General features: G+C 38.5%; 2 protein-coding genes across 5 annotated transcripts in view; one reads left to right on the forward strand and one right to left on the reverse strand.

Annotated features, from left to right (window-relative positions):
• Positions 1–23: 23 nt before the first annotated feature.
• Positions 24–11,112, reverse strand: adck5 (aarF domain containing kinase 5). Of its 3 annotated transcripts, none has more exons than XM_052585251.1 (15): positions 10,712–11,112; positions 8,694–8,788; positions 8,409–8,558; positions 6,249–6,324; positions 5,646–5,846; positions 4,497–4,637; positions 4,155–4,268; positions 3,573–3,704; positions 3,409–3,492; positions 3,239–3,320; positions 3,062–3,140; positions 2,882–2,973; positions 2,325–2,577; positions 2,133–2,249; positions 24–1,373 (listed from the first exon to the last, which is right to left on the reverse strand). In XM_052585251.1, the coding sequence occupies exons 1-15, from the start codon at positions 10,733–10,735 to the stop codon at positions 1,271–1,273; spliced, it is 1,743 nt and encodes a 580-aa protein (XP_052441211.1). In that variant the 5' UTR covers positions 10,736–11,112; the 3' UTR covers positions 24–1,270. The 3 variants fall into 3 exon arrangements, with proteins under 3 accessions (XP_052441211.1, XP_052441210.1, XP_052441212.1); XM_052585250.1 differs by having other exon boundaries at positions 8,694–8,794; positions 10,712–11,102; XM_052585252.1 differs by lacking the exons at positions 8,694–8,788; positions 10,712–11,112 and having other exon boundaries at positions 5,646–5,841; positions 8,409–8,480.
• Positions 11,113–12,576: 1,464 nt separating this feature from the next.
• The window catches only part of LOC127979658 (RNA polymerase II subunit A C-terminal domain phosphatase), a 97,272-nt gene continuing 89,580 nt past the window's right edge, over positions 12,577–20,268 (forward strand). For both annotated transcript variants that reach the window (XM_052585248.1, XM_052585249.1), the window contains exons 1-6: positions 12,577–13,020; positions 16,208–16,291; positions 16,472–16,565; positions 17,830–17,958; positions 18,951–19,101; positions 19,961–20,051. In XM_052585248.1, coding sequence (XP_052441208.1) covers positions 12,767–13,020; positions 16,208–16,291; positions 16,472–16,565; positions 17,830–17,958; positions 18,951–19,101; positions 19,961–20,051 — 803 coding nt within the window. In that variant the 5' untranslated portion in view covers positions 12,577–12,766. The remainder of the gene's footprint in view (positions 13,021–16,207; positions 16,292–16,471; positions 16,566–17,829; positions 17,959–18,950; positions 19,102–19,960; positions 20,052–20,268) is intronic.

Below are 20,268 nucleotides of genomic sequence, written 5' to 3' on the forward strand. Positions count from 1 at the left end.
CACAATGAATACAAGCTTGCAGATGAAAGTATTGGGATGAGTTTAAGTGGAAAAACTGATTCTAGCATACATCACACAAACAGAAGTCTGATACTGCACCAAAAAATAAAGCTTTGACAGTCTGATTAAATATCATAAGGGAAAAAACAACAACAACACATGGGTGAATCATTCTTAATGAGATTCATTTTCAAAATAGGTTTTTTTGATTCATTCTAATTTTAAGACTCCAGGTGATATGAACAAATGAAACTGCAATATAAGTGATTTATATTCAAAATACACAGCACTGTAGATTACATATCCCTTATATCAGCAAAACCTCTCTGTTCCACCAGCTAATCACCAAAAATCACAAATACAATATAAAATGGCAATTTTTTTTTAGATATAATTAGTAAAAAGGTTTTTTTCATTGCAATGTGAACTGCTTTTATTCATTGAAATTGCAAACCCCTATGAGGTAAAATGTTTTTAGCATAATTACTTTATTCAGACTGATTTGTTTTATTGCCTCTGAAATTATAGCCATGAATCATTTTAGTGTTTCAAGCCGAGGCCTACAGAAGAAAACAAACGTAGCTCAGCTTCTTGAATGAAACATGTCTTTTAAATGCCCGAATATCATAACTGATAAAAGCTGAATTAAAAAGTCCTCTGTGTTCGCCAGCGCTTATTTCAGAGGAAAGCAACAGTGAGAGAGGTTCCTGGAAGCTCAAGCTCAAACCAGACAGCCGTTAAAGGGTTCGTTCACCCAAAAATGAAAACTCTGTCATTAATGACTCACTCATGTCTTTTCAAACCCGTAAGACCTTCGTTCATCTTCAGGACACAGATTAAGATATTTATGATGAAATCCGAGAGCTCTCTGATCCTCCATAGATGGCAATGTAATTAACATGATCAAGGCTCAGAAACGTAGCAAGGACATCGTTAAAATAGTCCATATGACATCAGTGGTTCAACCGTAATTTAACCAAGCTACAAGAAACATTTTTGTTTGCAAAGAAAACCATTAAGGATCCTTGTTGTCTAATGATGGTCAGAGGGCTCTCGGATTTCATCATAAATATCTTAACTTGCGTTCTGAAGATGAACGAAGGTATTAAGGGTTTGGATCGACACGAGGGTGAGTAATCAATGACTGAATTAACATTTTTGGATGAACCCGCTCTTAAAAGAACAATCAGCACTGAGTGCAAAGCCACACACAGCTCGAGTAAAACCAGAGGCTCAGAGGACAGACGACGATTACGAGGTACGAGACGCTTCATTTCAGATACTGATACACGTCCTGGTCCAGTGTGATGAGACTGAAGTAAGACAGCAGCTTGAGCAGAGAGTGAGTGAGGCTCATGAGCGCCATCTCTGACCTGGAGGAACACAATCAATCAGATACATGAGAGACCATCTCATCAATATTACACAAACATAAGCTTAAACTGCACGCTTGATTGATGTTTAATGTGCAGCAATTTGTTTGGTGAAAAAATAAAAGTTGGTTTTGTTTACATTTTACAAACAAATTCATTAAATTGTTCGTTTTAAGCCTTCATTTGATTGCCACCTTCATTTGAATTTCAAAGTAAAAAATACAAATAAAAATAAATCATAAGGCCCTATTATTGTAAATACATTATTAAAATGTTTAATTAACTCTGTTCACATGTTTCTGGTTATTAAAATGTAATTAAAGGGACTGTTCACCCAAAAATGGGTCATCTTTACTTGACCATGTTATTGTTGAACACAAAAGATGATATTTTGACGAAAATGGGTAACCAAACAGCTGCAATGCTGCACAGTGACTTCCTTAATATTGGGCAAAAAATACAATGGAAGAAAATGGGTGCCATCAACTTTCTTCTTTCTTTTGTGGTCAACAAGAAGAAATAAACTTAAACAGGGTAGAAACAACTTGAGGTTGAGTGAAGGATGAGAGGATTTTTTCATTTTTGGGTGAACTATCCCTTTAAACCATTAAATAATATAATAAATAAATAAAAATAAATAAAAAACACATTTTTGTGAATAAATGGAAAACATAAGGTTTTTGATTTCAGTTAATGAGACAATTACGTTGGCAAATAAAATGGCAAATAAAACTGAATTTAGGGCAAGAAATGAATCACCTTAAAGCGAATTCAAACTTGAGGCTTTCCCAGAAGGAGCAGACCCAGTGGAAGACGGACAGTCTGGACAACATCCTGGTGTCGTCGGCCTGAGTTCTGCCCCATCCCCTCACAGCACTGAAACACAAGAGATGCACACAAACTCAAACAGCTGTATCTGGATCAGAGGCGAGGGGGAAGCAGGTCTCGTACCACTTGGCCATGATGAAGTAGCGGTCGACCGGCGCTCCCAGAGCGATGTTGATGCAGCGGACCGTGTTGATGTTCCTGAAGACCAGCAGCATGGGCCGCGGCATGGACTTCAGCACCTGCATGATCTTATCGAAGCGGTTCACCGCCATGTCACGCATGTAGGACGTCTCCTCTCGCGTCAGGATGTTCCCCAGACCCAGATCCCACATGTTGATGGGCCGCTGCAGCAGCATCTCACTGAACAGGAAGTACTCTGGACAGACCAATGAGATGATGACATCAGAACACTCAATGCATTCATTTCTCCCTCCGTAGAGATGTACGCATGCATGTAAAAAGATCTGATGCAATCCTAATATTAAGATTTATTTATATTATGTTTGGGTTTTGACAGAAGTGACTTGTGCTCTGTGAGACTGCATTTATTTGATAAAAAATACAGTACAGACTCTTTTCTATTGGAATGTATTGTAAAATGTGATTTATTTCTGACTCCTTTAATAATATGAAAAATCTTACAGTTCAAAAACTTTTGTTTGTGAGAAATGCAGTGTTACCTTTGACCCCGAGCTGATTTGCATATGTCTTCATGCCGGCTTCATCGCGCAGGATGATGGATCTCCACAGCCGACACAGAGCCGCTCTGTCACTGACACACACACACACACACACACTGCACTCAGCGTCTGCTTCAGGCAGATTACAGTGATGCTGGTGTCTCTTCCTCATGTTCTCACCTTTTACTGAGGAACTGATACAGCCCATGATCCAGCAGAACCAGCTCCGCTTTATTATCTGGACCTCTTCTGACCAGCACTGAAATCAGCCACATTTCACATGTGTGACACACACACACACAGACACACACACGCGTAGAGGTCATAACAGGTCATTCTGAGCTTAGATCATCTCACCGTTTCCAGGATGAGGGTCAGCGTGTATAAAGCCGGTGTAGAAGATCTGCTCTGCGAATACGCGGATGAGTTTATCAGCTGTCTGAAACACAAGCAGCATCATCATCATGGACGTTTACTGGTGTGATGATGATGACTCGGTCCATCACACGTGACGTTATTAAACTCACGTCTTTCAGACTCAGTCCCTGACGCTGAATCTCCTCCACGTTGTTGATTTTACATCCAGGACAGAACTCTGCTGTAAGGACCCTCTACATGGACACAAAGACAGAGTCTCCGTTCATTCATGTGTCAAAGACAGAGATCACAGTAAGAGCTGAATGATCCGCACCTTGCTGGTCAGGTCCCAGAATACTTTGGGCACGACTACAAACTTAAAATGCTTCAGTTCTTCAGCGCACCGTTCAGAGTTCCTGCCTTCGTTCTCAAAGTCCAGCTCCTGGGCCAGCGTTCCCTTCAAGTCCTGCCAGCGTCAGGGAGAAACAATCACAAAAACCATAATCTTGTCTTTTAGAACAACGACGACGACCAAAATGAAGAAAGATCGGGGCTATGGGTCTCTTATGTTTGGAAAGGCTGCTTTTATTTCATCAAAAAAATACAGCAAATACTGTAATATATTGAACTATTAAAATTTTGAATCTGTGAATGTGATTTCAAATGTGATTAAAGCTGTATTTTCAGCATCATTACTCCAGTCTTCAGTGTCTCATGAATCTTTAGGAATCATTCTTATTTATTAATTTTATTCGATTTTTTTCGTATTGCATCGTGTTTCCTTCTGGAGCATCAAAGTTTCATTCCAGCTTCTGTCGCTGTTTTCATGGTGAGATATATTATGGCTGAATTATATTATGTTTTTATAATTCATTTTTGCTAAAAACTCCAAACTTTTCAGAGAGTTAACACTGACCTGTAAGACCCAGCGGAAGCCAAAGCTGGGGTGCATTAATTTGACGATGTCCAGTAAAATCTCTAGAGTCCTGATATCACCGTCAAATCGATCCCTGAGATCAATATACTGCACCTGAACACAACAGACATCAGCAATCACTATCACTTCATGCTGTTCCTCTATATCACCTGTTCCTGCAACATTTGCATAAATAAATAAATGTAATACATTGTAAACAATTAAACACAGTACTGCATTAGAGTATATATATAAAAAAAGTCATCCATCCAAATTATGCATCAAGTAAAATGCAAATAACCAGGATTTCCTCAGCAGTCATCATGCACAGTCCTAACATACTTTCACAGCCACAGGTGTCCCATCATGCAGTTCGGCCTTGTGTACTTGAGCCAGACTCGCAGCCGCCACAGGCTCATAGTCAAAGGTCCTGAAGAGTTTATCTGGAGTCGTGCTGAAGTCCTCCTGGAATAAAGCGTCTACCTGAAACAACACCGGATCAGACACGTTACAAAACGGATGGCAGATTTCATTCTCATAGACTTCTGAGTCCCTGATCTTAAATATATACACACACACACACACACACACACACACACACACACACACATTTGGAAACAGAAGCAATTTTTATTATTTTAGCTGTTAACCAAAGCATATTCAAGTTCTTTAACATAGGTGAGGAGGTCAACAAGTTTTATTTGAAAGAAATTAAGTTTTATTCAGGTACACCGTTAATAGATTATAAAGTCTCGAAAGTCAATTATAATTAGTGCTGTCAAACGATTAATTGTGATTACTTGCATCCAAAATAAAAGTTTTTGTTTATGTAATATATCAGTGTGTGTATTGTGTATAATTATGGTTATGTAAATACACACACAAGCATGTGTATATATTTCAGAAAAATATAAGTTTAAATATTAAATATATTTATTTATCTAATATAAATTATATGAATATAAATATAGACTATGTATGTGTATACATAAATATAAACAGTTCACACATATGTAAAAAAAACCATTTTGGACGCGATTAATCGTTTGACAGCACTAATTACAACATTACAAATGATTTCTATTTCTGATAAATACTGTTCTTTTGAAATATTATTCAAAGAATCATGAAAAAGGAAATTCATTAAGGAATAAAAAAAAAGGCAATGATTTATTATTCATAAAAAGGCAATGATTTCTGAAGATCGTGTGTCACTGAAGACTGGTGTCATGATGCTGAAAATACAGCTGCGCATCACAGGAATAAACGACATTTAAACATATTACAATTGAAAACAGTCATTTTAAATATAGTAATAATATGTCATATTTACCCGTTATAATATATTTTTAGGACTATGATGAATAACACATTGAGAGTACTGTGATAAAATGACTAACCGCTCATCATTACATTCACTAATCTGATTTAGTCAAGAATGCAAAACCATCTTTTGACATGCATTATTTTATTTGGTAGTGAGCTGCTCACCTCTTTGTATCTTCTGTTGAGGGCTTGATCCTCCAACACGTGCAGGGTGCGCATGTACTCTGGAGGTAGGAGATGGTTGAAGGCACACAGGCCCTGTCCCAGCTTAATATACAGGCCTCCGTTCAGGACGGCCCCGTCCACCATGCTGCTGGCTGCTCTCTGATGACACGCTGACATGAGCGCCTCGTACTCTGGACTGCTCTGGCGAGAGCGACACAAACAGATCTGCGTTTGATGTGTTTACTGATCACTTACGTCCCACTAGATACATTTATGATGACGATGGATCAAGGGAATCCATGAAAAGGGTTAAAGTCGATACTATCCTTCACCCAAGAATGACCTTCTGTCATCATTTACTCACCCCCTAAAGTTTCTCCAAAACTTGTATGAGTTTATTCTGAACATAAAAGGAGATATTTTTGAGAAATGAACGAAAACTGTCAATGACGAAAACTGTTTGAGACCAGCATTCTTCAAAATATCCTCTTTTATGTTCTTCAGAAGAACAACATGAGGGTGAGTAAATGATTAAGTGCTAGTTAATTCAAAACAATTACTAATTTAATACACATTATTTAGATGGTATGGACATAAGCTTACCTCATCCATGCCTCTCAGAGCAATATTGGACGTCCACCAGTAATCTGCTGATATCATAAGCCCCACATAGAGAGACCTGGTGTGACACAGATACACAACTGACCTCAGTTTCAGTCTTGATATTAACTGCAGAGGGCTGTTTATGATACAGATGTGTCAAATGCATATTTTGTATTACATATACAAAATATGCATGATTGTTATGGCAAATATTATAGTATAGTAGCACACATATAGTACCTACGAGTCAATTGATATGTGTTTTTCAGGGTAGATGCGATACCGATTAATACAGATCAAGTAGACCGATAACCGATATTTTGAACCAATATATGTCTGGTTTAAAAATTTTAATTAATGCCAAAAAATTTGAATAAGCATAGGCTCTGACAAAAACTTTCTTTAAAAGCTTTTCAATTATTTTTTTGGCAAATCGGTTTTGATAATGAACACTACCGATAAAATGTCTAATATTGGCACCGATAATCGGCCAGGGTGTGTTTCCCAACAGCAATAATGGTTGCAAGTTCCCTTGTTACTAATAGAGTTCAATGGACCTAAAAACCATAGTTAACTAACAATGTTTTTGAGAAATGCACCCCAGGCTGATAATCGGTCGACTTCTAGTAGAACCATGCCACTCTTTTGTTAGTGCAGCAGTGGTTCTCAATTTTTTGGACTCCAAGGTCCCCCACTGTCACACAACAATATCCCACAATTTTCAGTCTTTCATGCTTAACTGCATAATTATTAAGGATTTAAAAAATATTTTAATGACAAATTCTAAAAATATTTTAGAGCTTTTATATATATATATACACATTACTTATTTATTATTATTTTATTTATCAATTTTGTGTGCCCTGCTTGACATTTAGAGTTCAGAGAGCCTGATGGGTGAATTTTGGGGTAGTTAATGTGTTTTTTATCCATATTAAAAATGGTCTTTCAGCTATTTGATGCCACTCAGCGTGTGTTGCACTGCATTGGTCCATGAGAAGTTTAATAAAAAAACTCATCCATTAAAAAAACAAAGTGTCTCACACGTCTCCGGGGGGTGAACAAAGGCCTCCTGTAGCGAATCGATGCGTTTATGTAAGAACAATATCCATATTCAAACAGTAATAATCACTTTAATCCAGCTTGAGCTCTCTGATGTAAAACAGAAGGGGGTCAGCGCTGCGTTTGTCAACAGGAGCAAAGGAAGCAAAGTTTCTTTACTCCAGCAAAGGAAAACCAGTCTCCTCTTGGCTTATATCGAAATCCTCCGACATTCTTCTTTACAAATCCTCGTTTTGTAATTCTATAGTGACCGTTGTATTGTTTTGATCTCTCCGCTGCGTTTCAAAGCTGACCTCATATATCATCCTCCAATGAGCGCAAGCTGGATTAAAGTGATCATTACGGTTTAAATATGGATATTTTTCTTACAAAAACGCATCGATTCGCTTCAGGAGGCTTTTGTTCACCACCTGGAGACGTGTGAGACACTTTGTTTAATGGACGAGCTTTTTATTAAACTTCTAATGGACCGATGAAGTGCAGCACACACTGAGTGACATCAAACAGCTGAAAGATCAAAGACCATTTTTTAAATAACTCGTCTGAAAAAAGAAAGTCATATACACCTAGGATGACTTCAAGGGGAGTAATTTATGGCATATTGTAAATTTTTGTCTGAACTAACCCTTTAATGCATCCTTCCAGTATAGAGGTATCAATATCTTAAAAAAATAATGATTACCGTATTTTCCGGACTTTTTTTCATAGTTTGGCTGGTCCTTCGACTTATAGTCAGGTGCGACTTATTTATCAAAATTAATTTGACATGAACCAAGAGAAATGAACCAAGAGAAATGAACCGAGAAAACATTACCATCTACAGCCACGAGAGGGAAAACAGAGCGCCCTCTCACGGCTGGGGACGGTAATTTTTTCTCTTGTTTCTAAATAAATGCGACTAATAGTCCAGTGCGACTTACATATGTTTTTTTTTCCTCATCATGGCGTATTTTTGGACTGATGCGACTTATACTCAGGTGCGACTTATAGTCCGAAAAATATGGTAATTAATTTTTAAAAAGTATAAAAATGATAATGTATAAAATGATGCATGTAATGATTGATAAATTGCTCAAATTAAATAAACGAGATAATTACCTGCAGAAGCGTCCGACTCCCTCAGCTAGTATCTTCATCTTCCTCCTCTCTTTGGGCTCTGAGACCGCATACTGCACCCCGACCCCGAGAGGCACACCCACCGAAACACCAACCAACAGCTTCCTGAAGAGCCTGTGACTCTTTACAACTCTAGAGGAGCACAACACAATCCCAGCATCACTCTCTTGCTCAGTATGATGTTGTTCTAGCGTTGTCATATGCTATATACGGGTTTTTGTCACCCTTAAAATAAAGTCAGACCCCAATGAAGCAAAAGCAACCCACCTGTGTGAGGAGAAGAACTTCTGGTGGAGTACATGGAGGCCTATGAGCCGAGGACACCGCCGTAACAGAGACATATGACGCTGACACAAGCGTAACTGAAGCTAAAGAAGATAAACTCCGTTTAGTTCACTGTGTTTAACATTGAGAATCTTTTACTGGCAGCTTAAAGCATTATAAATCAAGCAACCATTAAAAATAGCTCGGAGATGATCTGTGAGGTGTGTTTTCATAGACTACAGCACAAGACTTTCCCATCAAGGCCGTGTCAAAATGTGAAAAAGGGAGAATGTTTATAGAAAGGAGGGAACAAAATGTCTTTCCACGGGCAGCTTGATTTGTGGACAGGTCAGGGATGTGCTCCAGTTTAAAGGTCTCTATTGAGAGTGTGATAAACAACAGACCATCAGCAGCCCCTCATTCAAGATAAACCTTCGACTCTAAATCACCGTACAAGCGCAAAGAGCCAATGTCCCAAAAGAGAGCTTCTGTCCTGAAGAAAAAAAAAAGAGACTTGTCTCTGCCCTTCCAAAAATGTTTCAGGTAATGACAGTTTAAGCCAAAATACTATAGTAACCCTAACAAAAGCACAGTGCCTTCGTATTAGATAGCAGAACATAAACAAAAACACATGTTCAGGATTCTGTTGCAAATTACTATATTCACACACTCTAAAGTACAAAAAAAAAAAAAAAAAAAAAAAAAACCCACGGTACTACTATATTACATATACAAAATATGCATGATTGTTATGGCAAATATTATAGTATGGTAGCACACATATAGTACCTACGAGTCGATTGATATGTGTTTTTCAGGGTAGATGCGATACCGATTAATACAGATCAAGTAGACCGATAACCGATATTTTGAACCAATATATGTCTGGTTTAAAAATGTTAATTAATGCCAAAAAATTTGAATAAGCATAGGCTCTGACAAAAACTTTCTTTAAAAGCTTTTCAATTATTTTTATTGGCAAATCGGTTTTGATAATGAACACTACCGATAAAATGTCTAATATTGGCACCGATAATCGGCCAGGGTGTGTTTCCCAACAGCAATAATGGTTGCAAGTTCCCTTGTTACTAATAGAGTTCAATGGAACTAACAACCATAGTTAACTAACAATGTTTTTGAGAAATCCACCCCAGGCTGATAATCGGTCGACTTCTAGTAGAACCATGCCACTCTTTTGTTAGTGCAGCAGTGGTTCTCAATTTTTTGGACTCCAAGGTCCCCCACTGTCACACAACAATATCCCACAATTTTCAGTCTTTCATGATTCACTGCATAAGAAATAAGAATTAGGATTTAAAAAATATTATAAATGACAAATTCTAAAAATATCTTAGATTATATATATATACACACACACACATTTTTTTGACATTCAAAACTCTTTTCTTTTGAAAAACTCAAATACAATAAATAAATAGTTGCAATGGTTATTTACCCAAAAATGTGTGTGCGTGTATCAAGTAGTTTTCTTTTTAAGTCCTCTTAAAGGACCCTTGTAAGTTTGCTGAGCACCTCTAGTGGGTCCCGGTATTATTGTCACCAATAATACATTTATTATAATGAGGACTCTGAAAGCATCATCTAAGAGAGTGTAGCAACAGTAAACATTAATTGCATAACTTAAGCCTATTGCTACCATGGTAATGTTTTGTAAGCGTGTTGCTGGTTCTAATCTAAGGCAGTGCTGGACTGTAAGACAGATAACGTAAGGTTTTCTATTGTTAGACTTGGATATAAGAATCACGCTTACAGTGATCAAGCACATGGCATGCTCTGACATTTCCTCTGGCCTCTACTGCTCTGATTCAGGATCTCATGCACCACCAAACTGGATAGTGATGTGGAATATATTCTGAATTTAAATGCCTCTCAATATGTGCAGAAGCGTGAAACTGAAACACAGTGACCTTTCATGAAGCAGCAGCATCATACTGATCAGACAGCTCGAGCACAAGAGCACCGGATCAGCGGAAACACAGCAGCAGAAGTCATGTTCTTACCGATCTGAACGTCTCCGCCGTCATGTCTCCGGTTCTCTCGCGCTGGAGATCGCATGAGTGACTCGCTGCGGTCCTCACACGCGGACACGGGCACTTCTTCCTCGCGCGTCGAGATCACAGAGAGATCCGATTTGATTGGACAGCTGGGAAAGCGTTTGTGACGTCGTCAGTCACGAGACAGTGGTCTGACGCGACCTTCAGACCGTGCCCCCCGTAACAACACAATCAAAATATTACTGTGCCTTTAAAAAACCTGAGCAGGCGAATTCAAAAAACATCTAAATAATAATATTAGTACATAAATACAGAAAAAAATGTTTCTGTAATAATATTATTATTTAGATGTTTTTAAAGGGCATTAAGGGCATGCGTTCTTCGTTACACACACACACACACACACACACACGTATGCCCTTAATTAAAGGGACAGTACACATTTAAAGGGAGGCAAGTCAGAGAATTAAATAAATAAATGGTTTGTAGTACAGTGATTGATAAAACTGAGCAAACTGGAAAAGGAAACGCAATCAATGACTATTATCATTTCTCAGTATAAAGCAAACTGACAGAAAGTCAAAGGTTGTGCTGAAAGATACACAATCTTCCAGTCTAGGATCATTTGAGACAAATATAATGTGATTTTATGGAAGACCATGTGAGTGGAATGTCGTTCAGCTGAATCTGTTAGCTGAAATATCTACATAATAATAATAATAATAAATAAAAACACTGACTATGAGATGCATGTGAAAGTTGTGTTCGTTACTGCAGCAACAGCAGAGTATTCATTCAGAATCATCCTGGGTCCAATTAGATTCATATAATAATAAAGTGATGCTTGATTAAGACACCCAGCGCTCCGATGCTGATGTAATGCTGTTGGTTCAAAACCAATAATGAAAACTGTGTAGTTATTGTCTGTTCAACATAACATAAAAAACTCTGTTTATGAATATGACCAATGTCAAAAACAAACCTATTCTCTTGTACCAAGGTCCCTTTAAGGATATTCTCTAGTCTTAGGTGTTACCAGAATATCTCCAGTGTTTCAGGATATTTTGATCATCACATGTCTAGATTAAAAGTACTAAGCACTGTAAGCCTGAAACAATTAAAAAGTTGGAAACTGGGAAAGAAATGTATTTTAATTTAAATGTATTACATTATTTATTTATTATTATTGTTTTATTTCTCAATTTTGTGTGCCCTGCACTTTCAAGATACTGTTGCACTTCATATGTCTATATAATATTTAATTTTTCTTTTCTTTTGATAATAATTGCAAAAAGCTAAAAGTCTCATTAGGATAAAAGAGTCACATAAATATTAACTTAAATTCAATTTATGCATTAAGCAGACGCTTTTATCCAAAGCGACTTACAGTGCATTCAGGCTATACATTTTTTACCTAACATGTTCCCTGGGAATCGAACCCATATGATGAAAGATGTAACAGATGCATGTTCCTCTTTGAAATTCAAGATTTGTAACTCAATCTTAACAAAAGAGGTGTGCATGCAGCGGTGACGCGGGCCCTTGTCCCCTGACACTGGGAGCAGATGGTGTGTGATCATGAGATTTCATCAGATTACATCACAAACCAGGGCCAAGGGAGAGATAAATACAGTTTGTTACAAATGCTCAGGTCAGATTTTCTCTAAATCACAAGTTTGAGATGACTGTAAATATTTGGTGTAGCCTGTTGATTTTTGAAAAAATATTAATTTAAAATATTATTATTATTATCTAAGTACATTATTATATTATATTATACACTACAGATTATACTATAATATTAATGTAATTCTAAATCAAATGTGTAATTAAAGTCTTCCGGAAGTGGAAAGATTTTCGCTCGCGCTGCAGCTTTGTGCTTCCTGTTTACGGGCGGGAAGAGTGAACCTGCGACTCAGCCTTTAACGTGCAATACTTTTACATTGCCGTTGAATCTTTCCCGGTTTGCCTTCGGATTGTTTTATTACTTTTAATTCCTTTTATTAATTCTGCGCTGACGGCTCGTGCGCCGGTTGTCTCTGGCGGAAGTGTGAAGCTCTGATGGAGGAGGCTGCAGCGGAGGGCCCCGCGGCGGAGGTGACGGAGATCCGCTGCCCCGCCGGAGCGCGTCCTCTGCGGCTGCTCGAGTGGAAGGTGAAGCCCGGGGTTCTGGTGAACGTGGACTCCGTCATCGCGGTGTGTGCGCCGATCCCCGCCGAGGGCGAGCGCCGAACGGCCGAGAAGAAGCTGAAGTCGGACCGCGCTGGAGTTGTGCGGGAACTGTGCGGTCAGCTCGGACAGGTCATCCCGCCTGGGTAAGACGCGCTGTCGGGATTGTATTCACCGGCCCGTTTTACCGCTTGACATGTCGTTTTACGCTTTTACTTGCTGTTTTTGCTTATTAGCTGGAGCTAAGCTAAGTTGCACGCGCACTGGCGCTCAACGTTGAGCTCGTGACAGCAGCAGCTCAACTTCCACGCTGCTCAGTAATGCTATAAAAACAAGTTTAATGACAGTGTAATGTCGCACATAAAGAGTCCATATTAACAGACAGGTATCACTCAAATATGTCTTTTGAGAGATAAGCTCTGATAGACAGCCCTAAGCTCTGTAAACAGCAAAACAAGATTTGGGGGAGCGGCCCGCCCTTTTTAGCCAATCAGAAACGCGCTATGCGTGTCAATCAATTTATGCCTTGTGTTTTGCTGACTTTGGATTGGCTGTCACGTATGTATGGGGCGGGGCATCGGAGAGAGGGCGTGTTGATGAGCGCATGTAGCCGAGTCTAGTAGTGGACGAAAAACGTGTACAAATTATTACAGCAGTTCGTCCAAATGATAGTCTACCATAATGTTTCGCTGTCCACCATCTATTTGTTTTGAAGTTGTGGGATTAAAGGCATCCGATATTAAAACACCTGCAAAGGTTTCCTGAGACTTCACAATCGCCTCTCTCGGAAGACTGCTGATCTGACAGTTGTCCAGAAGGCAATCATTGACACCCTTCACAAGGAGGGGAAGCCACAAACATTCATTGACAAATAAGCTGGCTGCTCACAGAGTGCTGTATCCAAGCATGTTAACAGAAAGTTGAGTGGAAAGAAATGTAAGAAAAAGATGCACAACCAACTGAGAGAACCGCAGCCTTATGAAGATTGTCAAGCGAAATTGATTCAAGAATTTGAGTGAACTTCACAAGGAATGTGGGTCAAGGCATCAAGAGCCACCACACACAGATGTGTCGAGGAATTTGCTGAACCACAGACAACGTCAGAGTTGTCTTACCTGGACTAAGGAGAAGAAGAACTGGACTGTTGCCCAGTGGTCCAAAGTCATCTTTTCAGATGAGAGCAAGTTTTGTATTTCATTTGGAAACCAAGGTCCTAGAGTCTGGAGGAAGTTGCTTGAAGTCCAGTGTTAAGTTTCCAGTCTGTGATGATTTGGGGTGCAATGTCATCTGCTGGTGTTGGTCCATTGTGTTTTTTGAAAACCAAAGTCACTGCACCCATTTACCAAAAACATTTTGGAGCACTTCATGCTTCCTTCAGCTGACCAGCTTTTTGAAGATGCTGATTTCATTTTTCTGAAGGATTTTGCTCCTGCCAAAACACCAAAAGTTGGTTAAATGTCCATGGTGTTGGTGTGCTTGACTGGCCAGCAAACTCACCAGAACTGAACCCCAGAGAAAATCTATAGGCTATTGTCAAGAGGAAAATAAGAAACAAGAGACCAAACAATGCAGATGAGCTGAAGCCCACTGTCAAATAAACCTGGGCTTCCAGACCACCTCAGCAGTGCCACAAACTGATCACCTCCAAGCCACGCAGAACTGAGGCAGTAATTAAAGCAAAAGGAGCCTCTACCAAGTATTGAGTACATGCACAATAAATAAACACTTTCCAGAAGGCCAACAATTCACAAATATGTTTTTTATAGGTCTTATGAAGTATTCTGATTTGTTGAGATTTGTTGAGTGAATTGGTGGGTTTTTGTTAAATGTTAGCCAAAATCATCACAATGAAAAGAACCAAAGACTTTAACTACTTCAGTCTGTGTGCATTGAATTTATTTAATACACGCTTGAGGCATTCATCCAATCACAATGCAACGGATAGCTGGCCAATCAGATCCGATGAGCTTTGTAAATAACTACACGTTTCAGAAGTCGGGGCATAGAGGAGCAACAATAATGTACACAGTATGTGGAAAATAAAGTGCTTTTTTAACCTTAAACCAGATTTTAATTACACCAAATACAAATAATGTACTTTTTAGCAACGTCATATGACCCCTTTAATCATGAACTCACTTCATTTTGAAAATGTATCATAAAATAAGACTTCTTATATAATTTTGCTTCTCGAGCAAATCTCTCTTGATCTAAGAATCTTTTCACATTTGCAAATGTAAATAAATTAAAAACCCTGATGAAGAAGAATATTGTTTTTGCAGTGTGATTAGAAGGTACAGTAAAAGTTATTAAAATCTTCTAGTATTTGGAAACAGCCATTCAAGCCTTAAGCTTTTTCTATTTTTAAATTATTTCATAAATAATGGAGATCTATTGGAAGTATTTATTTACATTTTGAAGCATCGCTAATACATTTGCATTTAGAGAACATATTGTCATAATGTTTTACATTCAATTAAGTCCTTAACTTTGATTGTTTTAAAAAGTCTTACATGTAACTTGAATGAGAAATATGCATAAAAAACAAGCAATTTCAATCAACACAAACATCAATTCAATTTTTTTTATTACTATAACAAAAAAAAAAACTCTCAAAGAAGACCGAAGAATCTTACAAAATGGGGTTAATTATAAAAATACACCTTCAGCAGATTACACCGTTTAAGGGCTTTTGTTAGGCATAAGTTTTAAGGATGTGCAGATCTCTAACTCCTTCTGGAAATGTGAGTGGATAGGAAGGTTGTTAAAACATCCACATATACATATAAAATAACTTTCCAAAACTCGTATTTTCAATTACAGTTTAGAGAGATGTCTTGAGAATGTCCGTTCTCTTATACGGCCTATGACAGACTAGCAATAAGCAAATTAAGGGTGTAATTGTAAATCATGCCTTTTTGAGTATATTTTTTTTTCTGTAAATGTTATGATCCTTCTGATATGTCTGAACCTCTGTTACATTAGGAAATATGTCAACATAGGAAAGAAAATGCTTATTTCTTTGCAGTCTTTAACAGTAGAGGGTGCTGTGTGCATATATTAGAAATTGCTCAGATTATTTTTTTATGCTTTCAATTGAAAATATGAACATCAGTTTACACTTCTCTTTGCACTTATACTGGAGTTTGGAGAGAGACTTTGCATACATACATTTTCCCAGTCCCCTGAGTGAAATATCATTATAATGCAGCTTATAGATGACCTTTCCCTATAATTTAGGTTTTTAGCCTGCTAAGAAGCATAGCGTATTTAAATGAAGTGCATTTGTTTATTGCTGTATTTATTGCTACACGTTTTTTGTCTTTTTAACAGGAGTGTGATAGCAAAAGTGGAAGAATGCAGTCATCCCGTGGTAATGAAGGGCTTGTGTGCCGAATGCGGCCAGGACTTAACTCAGTGAGTCTACATCCACTTTACCTCTGTCTTTACTCTTCAGTCTCCAGTTCAGAATCGATTCTCTCCTCCCACCCAAATAAGTGAAATGACGTCTGTCAGGAGCCATTTTTCACGTGTGTCGGCTCTTAGAGTTATTTCTGTTGGTAACTGTATGGTGCTGAAGATGCTCTTATGTTTCAGACTACAGAGCAAGAATGGAAAGCAGCAGGCGCACATCTCTACAGCGACTGTTTCCATGGTGCACAGTGTTCCCGAGCTGATGGTCAGCTCAGAGGTGAGGAGGGAGATATGTGTTTCTGTGTATTTCAGTCACAGTCAAACAACAAATGGGTGATTGTCATTTCAGATAAAATCTTAAAAGGTTAGTTCACCCAAAAATGAAATTAGCCCATAAATTACTCACCCTGAAGTCATCCTATGACTTTCTTCTTTCAGACGAATCCAGTCAGAGTTATTTTAAAAATGGTCTTTGATCTTTCAGCCGTTTGATGTCACTCAGTGTGTGCTGCACTGCATTGGTCCATTAGAAGTTTAATAAAAAGCTCGTCCATTAAACAAAGTGTCTCACACAGCTCCAGGGGGTGAACAAAGGCCTCCTGAAGCGAATCGATGCGTTTTGTAAGAAAAATATCCATATTCAAACCGTAATGATCACTTTAATGTAGCTGCTATTCTGTGTGAGCCGCGCAACAGGGATAAGTTTCCTACACGTGTTTACACTTTGATTTGAAAGAAAACAGCACATCCTTGTGTCACGGCTGACACAGAAGAGCGTACGCTTGCTTGCGTTCAGCTCTTATTCTCCAAAATGGCACTACAGTGATGTGGAGACGAATTGTTTGTATTTAAGTTGTTCAGATGACGAATGAAGCTCTTACAGGTTTGGAACGACATGGTGTAAGTGATTAATGACAAGATTTCATTTTGGGGTGGAGTATCCCTTTAAGTGCTATAATTGGGTCCCTGGTGCATCTACCAACCCAGAAAACATGAAAAAGAACAACCCAGTAAATTTTTTTTGCTAAGCCTTTCTTAGCAAGCTTGTGAAAAGACGAGCCGCTCAGAATTCACTCCCCCTGTGATGTATTATAATAATATTATTATAATATCTTATTTTAATATTGCTGTTGTCACACAGATCCAATATAATCATACAATTTCTTTCCCAGATGTTTACCTTCACAGACATAAACGACTGTTTTTCTTGTGTGTATTTGACCGTTTAAGCACAATAAGACCTGAAAGAGAGCTTAGTTTATAATACTCACATGTGACGGTTGCTTTATGTGCGCGTGCTTCAGAGGTGTGCACTAAGAAAACCATATAGCAGAAGTTTAAACTAATATACTGTTTGGATACCTTCCAAAATGAGTATATCAGAGGCCTTTAAAGGTAAAGTGCGTAATTGATGTCTTTGTGATGATTTGTGAGGTCAAATACATTTCAGAGGTGGTTGTGTATAAAAGGGTTAGTGTTTACTCTGCACAATCAGTGTCTGGTGTGCAAACGCAGTGTGTGTTGTCCCTGTGTGTCCGCAGCAAGCGGAGCAGCTCGGCCGAGAGGACCAGCAGAGGCTTCACAGGAACAGGAAGTTGGTGCTGATGGTGGATCTGGACCAAACGCTGATCCACACCACTGAACAGCACTGCCAGCGCATGTCCAACAAGGTACAGCTAAAAACCTTGCACTACACGTTTAACTGTCAACAGTATCAGTTTCTTTAAAAAGACTGAAACCCTAAACCATAATTAAAAACGCGTGAACAATTATACTCAATATTAATGGATATACATTATTGTATCATCTTCTAGAAGACATTAATTAATGCCCAGGGCAGAGAGAAACATCTATAAGAATTAATTTATACCTGCAGTAATTGGATAATTAAATTAAAACACGAAGGTGCAACGATCTGATGTGTTTTTTTTAAATATCTATCTGGTTTCTTATGTTTATTTTTGAGTGTTATTGAAGTAGCATAGCTTTCTCTTTGTTTCTTTTGTTCTCATTGGATATTTTTAAGGCGTTTGTCATTGGTTTGCTGTGTTATGCTGGCTTATCTACACTACCTTCGTTTTGTTTGAGTTTACCAGAAACATAAATAAGATGTGGACAGCCGTACGCTTTTCCTTGACTCCTTTCGTAACCTCATTAGCTTTTTTTCTGTGAACTTGTGGGTGACTGGAAGCATTGCAGCCGAGCACTGATTGGTTTTTATTTAAATGACGGCATCGTGCTCTCTTTCTCAGCTATCATCCGTTTTCGATTCATTCTTGTCGTAGGCGTTAACGCTTTCCTTCTGCCAGGCGTGCATTCACTCAGTAGATCAACTCGAGCAAAACACAATCTCAGATCTTTATACCAAACAATTACTAGACCATTAACTGAGCTATCAAAGGCTCAAATGCTTTCCTCAAAGACTGCATTATGTCTGCTATCAGAAACTGTGCAGCTTTTACAGCGTTTTCCAGAGCTGTTCTGCTGAAACTAACGCAGCCTCTGTAGAGCTGGACTGTAATGCAGCAGTACAGAACATGTGTGTGCCTTTCAATCTAAAGCAGATGCACTGCTGTTCAGATGTGTAGGTTTTTTAATACCTTCTTTCAGAAAGGATGCATTTAATTAAATAAATTCATATATTCACTTGTTGTTTTTTCAGGGAATCTTTCATTTCCAGCTGGGACGGGGGGAGCCTATGCTTCACACACGACTGCGACCTCACTGCAAAGACTTTCTAGAGAAGATCGCCAAACTGTACGAGCTGCACGTCTTCACCTTTGGCAGCCGTTTGTACGCTCACACCATTGCAGGTACATGGCTGTGACACATTGAATGAGACATGAATGATACCTCAGACGCAGGACAGGTGTGATTCTTCGTCTTCTTCTAAGCGATCAGGATCTTTGAGTCTGACCCAGTGGATGATAAAACCCATCAAACAGTCCCATAACTGAGATTATATTGACCTTTCACAGTGACACCAGGTGGCAGCATTTCTTCATATGTTTGAGCATTTGCTCAGTGTTTTGAGTTTGAAGATAAGTATTTTTTTTTGCTAATAAAAGCCTCTGCTAAATGACTAATAAACAAGAAATCGCTTTAGTGAGGGTGCTTATTATAGCCATCTATAATATACCATATTAGTAACCTTTAAGAGTGCTGCTAATTCTTTCATTTAGGTCTGAGTGTTTATTATTGGAAATTAAGTTTGTAGTGTTGGGTCTGGTTTTAGTTCAGGTAGGATTTTGCAGGATGGTGTTCTTGCATTAAGTGAGCTTCATATATGGCATCTGGCATATGTGAATCTCTTAATATTTGGCGTCAGTGCTTCCCACAAACCCTAATGTGAGGAGTCTGGTTATGGCCATTCATATGGAGCCAATCAGAGGTAGAAAAGACACCATGTAGAAAGTAGCTCAGCTTTTCTGAATTAAAGTCTTGATTTGTTGTAGCGCAGGCAGGAGATTGAAAGTCTGAAAGCATTGGTTTTGTTTTATTTCTCCTGTTTTCCTTTTATTAGGGCTGTAAGTAGCCTCAATGCAGTCTGAGTGAAACTTCAGCATTTATAGCTCTGCTTCCAGCCGTAATTCAGACTTCATCTTTAAAAGAAATTACGGTTTCCTCTTTCTTTCCTTTACTCATACCAATTTATTTCTCTCTTTTAAAAAGGTTTTTTAGACCCTGAAAAGAAGCTGTTCTCTCATCGGATCATGTCGAGAGATGAATGCATTGACCCCTTCTCTAAGACGGGCAACCTCAGGTGAGGCGTTTCACTCATTTCTGTCTACTTCTGGAGGAGTTTAGCCTTCAGCATCTTTCCTGATGCAGTTTTAATAATTAACTTGCATTTATGACATGTAGTTATTAATAACTTCAAGATCAGCTTGTTCCAACAAAATGTTCAGAGGTCCTTATTTTGAACGATAGTAACACTTCTATTCAGCAGGGATGCTTTGATCAAAAGGGACAGTAAAATA

Source organism: Carassius gibelio, chromosome B19 (assembly GCF_023724105.1).
Source record: "Carassius gibelio isolate Cgi1373 ecotype wild population from Czech Republic chromosome B19, carGib1.2-hapl.c, whole genome shotgun sequence".
Classification (NCBI taxonomy): domain Eukaryota; kingdom Metazoa; phylum Chordata; class Actinopteri; order Cypriniformes; family Cyprinidae; genus Carassius; species Carassius gibelio.

Coding starts and splice junctions, on each gene's coding strand:
- adck5 (XM_052585250.1), bottom strand. CDS start 10,735: ATGACGGCGGAGACGTTCAGATCG. Junction 8,559..8,693: donor AAGTTCTTCTCCTCACACAG/GTGGGTTGCTTT, acceptor GTGCTCCTCTAG/AGTTGTAAAGAGTCACAGGC. Junction 1,374..2,132: donor AAGTTTGAATTCGCTTTAAG/GTGATTCATTTC, acceptor GTGTTCCTCCAG/GTCAGAGATGGCGCTCATGA.